This window comes from Styela clava, chromosome 8 (assembly GCF_964204865.1).
Source record: "Styela clava chromosome 8, kaStyClav1.hap1.2, whole genome shotgun sequence".
Classification (NCBI taxonomy): Eukaryota; Metazoa; Chordata; class Ascidiacea; order Stolidobranchia; family Styelidae; genus Styela; species Styela clava.
This window is the reverse complement of record NC_135257.1, coordinates 13,620,559-13,627,447: the sequence shown is the minus strand read 5'-3', so window position 1 is coordinate 13,627,447 and position 6,889 is coordinate 13,620,559. Positions and strand designations below refer to the sequence as shown.

Below are 6,889 nucleotides of genomic sequence, written 5' to 3'. Positions count from 1 at the left end.
TTACAATTTCAATTTAAGTATGAAGTTAGTTTTCAATATATATATCTTAACCAGATTTGTTTTTAACCAGGGTTTATGTAAGTTCTTTACTTCATTTAATTTTAATATACCCATATTACACCAACAAATTGTATTATATACAGTATATTATATAAATTGTATCGATGTAACCTCTTTGCAATTGAGAAGAATTTCAAGACTCAAAAACACTAGTTATTTGATTTTATAGTAAGCTGGTTGAAGTATTTCGTCTGTCCGCCACGCCAAACTTCTCCTAATAGAACGGTGTTAACTTCTTTTAAGCTATGTTACCAATATTCTCGTTAATCTTTTCAAATTTCTCAATTTTCCTTTCATTTGTCCATATTTTGTTCCCGGTACATCACATCCAAAAGTTAAAAATGTTCGGAATCATTTCTATTTTTGATACTGTATAAAATATGTAGGAGTTATTTCGCTGCAAACAAGACTCTGGAGAAGTATTCACCGTTACCTAGAAAATTACTATGGGCCGGAAGAGTGTTGGTTTGCTTGCCCTACATAATTTATTACATGGTTGATTTCGAAGAAGTATGTTGATAAACTTTGACTGCTCCAGACATTCTTCCCCGCAAGATTAAGTTGTTCATGAATAAGGCTGGCTGATAACATTTCTCATTTGTAGTTTTTTTGTTAATATAGTGAATGAACAGATATAAAATCGCATGTTATTTGTTTACCCCAGTTAACTTACATCTCCAAAACAAGCTACACAGGATCCGTTCAGGAGTATATGCCGCAACTTGTAAATTTAATCATTAACAAGCAAACTTGGTGATGTCCTAGTTTGAAGCAGGTCATAGCCTCAGCATAAGATGTCATTTGAAGCAGCAAACACACAGTTCCCTCCACTTAGCGAGTGATTAGGCGGCACATGCTCGTTTGAGAAAACTACTTTGCTGTATACGCTTTTATATATATATATATCCATAATTTGATCTGTATTTATTGCTAACCATAATGTATTTTTCATCGATTTCATAAGTTTACAGTGTCATCACTCATTGTGGGTATTATGAGGTAAAATGTTCGTGGTCATTATCGCTTTGTTTGTGGCATGCATTACTCGATTGTTCTTATATTGGTATAAAAGAGACAGTCGCTTACCACCTGGACCAAGAGGAATACCAATGTTAGGTGTGACTCCTTTTCTTGGAAAACAACCAGCAAAAACATTAATGGAATGGACCAAAAAGTACGGTAAGGCATACACGGTTAGACTTGGTAATCAGGAGACGGTAATACTAACAGACTATGAAGACATTTACGACGTGAGTATTAACTTTTGCAACTTGCGTTTGTTTTTATAAATCTCGATTGCTGGTTGTCGAAGAAAGACGTGAATTGTGATCAAGATAGTTTTCACATGAAGTCGTTAAAAAAATTTCATGAAGACTTTCTAAGTACCTAAAAGACATGATAGTAAATGCAAATGAAGCTATTTGTATATTTTCAATTTTACATTGAAAGAAGCGCTTCCTGACTCCTGAGCATTTGGTTATCTTAATTCGCCTATAGATAGAGGCATGTAAACTCAATAAATGACAACGAGATAACCAATGAAGGACTAGAATGAAAGCAATTTTCTGTGTGTAAATCCGTAACATTTTAGCCTTTTGTGATTACCCACAAGGTCATGGTGAATCGATACATGCGATGTTTCAGGGGTGATAAATAAATTCTCTATATTAGGCCCTCTATATTGTTTTACACAGTAAACCTTGATAACTTGAATGTCGAATTCTGACAAAATTTGTATCAAAAAATCAAAAAGTATTCAATGAATTTCCGTCGATAATTTAAAAAGTTATTTAACCATTTACAGGTGCATATTCGTCAAACTGGTAAAATGGGAGCTCGACCACCGTTCACTGTATTCGACGCATACGCCAAAGGCCAGGGAATAGTATTTGCAACCCCAGACGTCATAAAAGTTCATAGGCCTTTTACATTGCATGCGTTGAGAAGGTACAGCGAATATTTATTTCATATACATTTCTACCTATAATTTTAGGTACTCCCGAAGTATGTGAACCAAGATGGCGGACACCGTATGTGTACCAGTTTAGAGTTAGGCAATAATTTTATTCCAATTTTCCTTATTTTAGTTCTATTACGAGTTCGGGGACTATCCAAGTGACCCCCGTAGTATTTGTACCTGAAATTATGGCCTAAGCCTAACTCGGTACACATACTAGGTTCCGGTGTCCGCCATCTTGGTTCACATACTTCGGGAGTACCCAATTTTTTTATGATGGATTTTGCCTACAAACAAAAATAACATGTTTATTGCCATCTACAAGTTAACCTTCCAAAACATTGCAATTTCGAAGATATTTTCACATTTGGATGTAGGTTGCTAAAAAGGGGATGAATGAAGTAATAATTCTGAATAATTTTCGGTATTGATACTGTTTTATAGTTTGGGAGTTGGTAAAAGTGCAATGGAAAATCGAATTCATCAAGAAACGACATACTTGATCCAATCTATCAGAGAGAAAAAAGGAAAGTCGTTCAGCCCCAAGGTAAATGATTGACTCAATATTCGGTAAATAAAATGCCTTGTTAATTCAATTTTTTGTTTATTTTATACCTGGCTTGCATCACAAAGCGAATGTTCTTAACTTAGAGTCGTACAATTTACTTCAACGGATTCGGGGTTGGGATTGAATTTAAATTAAAGCTGTTTATTAGATTTCCTATGGTCGTAAATCCAAATTTTTGGTTTGACCTGGTAAGACTAATAGTCCGAAGATGGTCTGCGTTGAAGGGCAGATTAAGTTATATGAACCGACATTGAGATCAAGACAAGAAGTATTAATTTGCGACTTGAGAGAGCGGGTGAAATTTTTTCCAAAACCGATGGAAGTGTTAAATTTCACAAAACCTATTTTGAGAGACCTTTTGTGAAATTGTTTTCAGAATTTGTTCCTGTACGTTGCTTTGAACATATCATGTTTGAATTTTTTGGGCGAGAGGTATTCATACGATGATAAGACCTTAAAGACAACTGGAACACTACTGATTCGTGGGTAAGTTAGCGTACGGTATTATTATTATTATACATTAATTATTGAGTATGAACGGACTGAATTATTTGCAGACAGTAAACCAAAACAATGGTTTTATACAATGTAATAACGAATAAACGGTGCTTAAAAGAATAAAGTAACAAATTTAAGTGGTACAAAAGTTGTTAATCTCGAACCCGAAAATAAATGCAAAACGTTGTATGTACTGATATCAAGGATTGCCGAAAACTTCTTTTCTCATTGTTTAGATTAAGGGACAATGGCATGTACATTTTATTAACAAACACCTGCTCTTATCTGGCATCAATCCCGCCGTTTAAAAATGCAATGAAAGGATATGTGGATGATATGCATCGTATCGCAGGTGAAAGAATGTGATTCTATTCATTAACTGTATAAATAATTGTATTCGGGCTCTGACTTCTTCCGTCTGCAGGTCACGTAATGTAACTGTTTAAAGTTTAAGCGAAAAAATACTGGTACATCGAGTACAATTTTTAAATATTGTATATTTTAATTGCATCTTCAATTTGCATGGTTTAACAACGAAAACTCGGCGAACTATCACTTGTTTAGTTTATAATTGCTACTTATAATGTTAAACCGGTTTGTTGCTCTTTGTGCAGATTTAGCCCAAGAAAAGATACAAGAACACAGAGACTCGTACGATGAAAATGATTTGCGGGATTATATTGACATTTTTCTTCGGGAAATGAAAAAAGAAGATCATCATTTATCATTCAATGTAAAGAATTGAATTTTATACATTTAAACAATATGCAACAGTATAATCAATCGTTGTAAGAACAGTCGATTGGTATCAGTCAGGGTGTGGTTACATTATATCCAAACAATGAACATAGAGATAGTAAGTGGGAGACCGGCTCTTCACTTTTTTATGCAAAATCACAGCTGAGTCTCAGCTATTTTTTAGTTACTTTAACATACATACTCTTGAAAAAAATTGAATGAAACATTGGAGATGAGTTTTTTTTATTACAATCCTAGAGTTGTTAATTACTATAAATTACTTTTCCTGTAATCAGGAAAGCCAACTGAAGACGACATTGTTTGGTTTACTTGAAGCAGGATCACAAACTCTTTCGTGTACTTTGCAATGGTGCATGATTGCGTTGCTTAACTATCCAAAATATCACAAGCTAATGGAGAAGGAAGTAAACAACGTGGTTGGTAAGTTTGCTTACTTGTGTATATCTAAACCACTGGTTCTCAACCAGTAGGCCATCCCCACTGCAGGGCTACAGAAAAAATTTCAGGTGGGCCACAAATCTATTAAAAATTGCTATTAGTTAAATTTGATTGTATTAAAAATGAATGATAATGCTGTTTTTTGTTACTAAATTGTAATTTAGTAATGCAAACAATAGAATTTTTGTGCAGCGAAAGTGGGCCACGAAAGACTACTCGCCTATTCTTTTTAAACACCCTTTGCTTACATTTTAGGTTGTGGCAAAAAAGTTTCTATAGCGGATCGCAAGAACATGCCGTACACCCAGGCATTTTTGTATGAACTGATGCGTAAATGCACACTTGTCAAAATATTTGATAGCTGCTCTATGGTGGACGGAGTTGAAGTCAATGGTTACAAGTTACCAAAAAACACAGGGGTACACATATATTTTTGTTCAACCTGTCATCTCCGATCATTTAGATGATAACTGTGTATTCAGGTCGATATTATTTTATTGCAGGGGTGTGCAACGTTTAATACACGAGGGTCAGATACAAATAACTGGATGAAACCGCGGGACGCACCTTTACTTAACATAGGCTTTCTAGCAGTTGCAGACACAAAATGTTTGGTTATTGATCTTGTGACATGCCTTTGCTTTGCACAAGCTCAGATGTAGGCACTGCAACGCACAGGAATTGGAATTACTCGAACATACTAGATTAAATTGAAAACTCATTTCGCTGGCCGCACACCATTCAAAAGTAGCGCTTTTTCGCGGGCCGCACAAGTTTTCCTTGTGGGCATTTGGCCCGCGGGTCGCACACCCCTGTGTTAGTGCGTGAGCGTAAAAAGAATAAACTCGTGATCGTCATCACAGCAAGAGATTCGGTACACTTTGTGCATATTTCAGTTCTTAGTACCGTAGTACTCAAACTGGATATACTATTCGAGGAAATCAGCGATATCATGTCCAGTACATTTCTGCTGATAAGAAAACCCTTTACGCTTCAACAATTGGCATTGAACGGCAAATGAAATAATCACATATTTTTAAAATCTGTAATAATCGTGGATTCATACCATGCGCAGCAGTGATTAGTAGCCCAAATTTACATATTGATTGCTCAATTCAACAACCACATGATATCAATTCTTAATTACTGCACATGCAATAATAAATTTCACTTAATGTGTTTCAGATCTATTCGATTGCTTGGGCGGTTCATAACGATCCTCGGTTTTTCCCCGAGCCAGAGAAATTTAAACCTGAAAGATTCATCGACCCGGTAACTGGGACCTTCCAGAAATCAAAATACTGGATTCCTTTTGCAATTGGGAAAAGGAATTGTCTTGGCGAGCAACTGGCACAAATGGAGCTTTTCATTGTTGTGGTAACCTTGATTCAAAATTTCGACATATCCATTGAAGACGGTGCTCCATTGCCATCGTTGGATGACGGTATAGAAGGTGTTCTGTACACACCACCTCCAATAAAGCTACTTATGACTGATAAAGAATAACTAAGATTAAGGTGTAATTTAACATGATGATGACAACAATGACAACTTTCTATTTGACCTGTAATTGTAAGGCTATAAAAATACTGCAAAAAAAATTCCGTACGATTAAAACGATTTCAACGTTATTAAAGTAAAAACGATTACACCGATTTGTCTGATTAGGATTAATTTTCATGATAAATAGCAGAAACAGTGGATCATACACCTCTGTCAAAAAATAATTTCGAGAAAATAATAATCAAGTTATATAATTTTACGAAAAAAGACAATTTGTAATTTCTCTTCATGTTTTTTCTCTTGATGCTTCTCGTATTTTAGCAAAATACATTCTAGCACAATTTTGCCTGAATCGTAAAATGTTTAATTTATTTAAATTTGCTGTCTGCTCTATATAATATGGGCAATAATATGCTAATTTTATCTTTATGAATACAAGATACAATTTCAGTTATTTGTTAAGAGTTTTATGGATTTGAGAATATGGTAGTAGTTGTTCAGAATCTTGACGTCGCAGGGTGAAGTTGACGATATGACACAGATATAAATATTACGGCGCTCTCAAATATAGTGGCTTTCTATGCGTATATGTCGAGTAGTCTTAAAGCATTTAGTAACAAACTAATCATAACGAAAATATTTTTTTCCGTCCTATTACAGCAAACCCACAAAGAAAGATTACATGGCAAATTATATGCGCGGTAAAACTATGTAGCCTATCTGCGATGTAACGTATATGTAACGTATATGGGACAAAATATGGTATTAAATCTTACCCCGTTTTACTGGTGAACTCAATTTATTTTCCCACGTATGTCACCATTACAGTGTACATACTGGTTTGACAAAAAATGATGGAAGGGTAAATTCCTGCTATGAATGCCAATATTCAGAAAAATATGATTTTATTCTGTATTTGTTGACGATCGCAGCAACAAAAGCGGCTTGCTATTATGAAGTTTGATAGTAAAGGCCTATTACGACAGTGGAGAAAGAAAAATCAGTAAGAAAAAGGGGTATCACGGACATCTTATCAATTTTGCAGATTAAAACATGAATATTGTCAGTTTTAGTATTCCATTTACAATTTTAAATGCGACCGAGAC

At 34.9% G+C, this 6,889-nt stretch overlaps 1 protein-coding gene across 1 annotated transcript; it reads left to right on the top strand.

The window, feature by feature from the left end:
- Positions 1-1,004: 1,004 nt before the first annotated feature.
- On the top strand, positions 1,005-5,988 carry LOC120346077 (cytochrome P450 2C3-like). Its single transcript, XM_039415724.2, has 9 exons — positions 1,005-1,310; positions 1,865-2,007; positions 2,462-2,564; positions 2,962-3,071; positions 3,320-3,435; positions 3,698-3,816; positions 4,118-4,262; positions 4,536-4,699; positions 5,466-5,988. Exons 1-9 carry the CDS (start codon positions 1,065-1,067, stop codon positions 5,784-5,786), a joined length of 1,467 nt encoding a protein of 488 aa, XP_039271658.2. The 5' UTR covers positions 1,005-1,064; the 3' UTR covers positions 5,787-5,988.
- Positions 5,989-6,889: the final 901 nt, after the last annotated feature.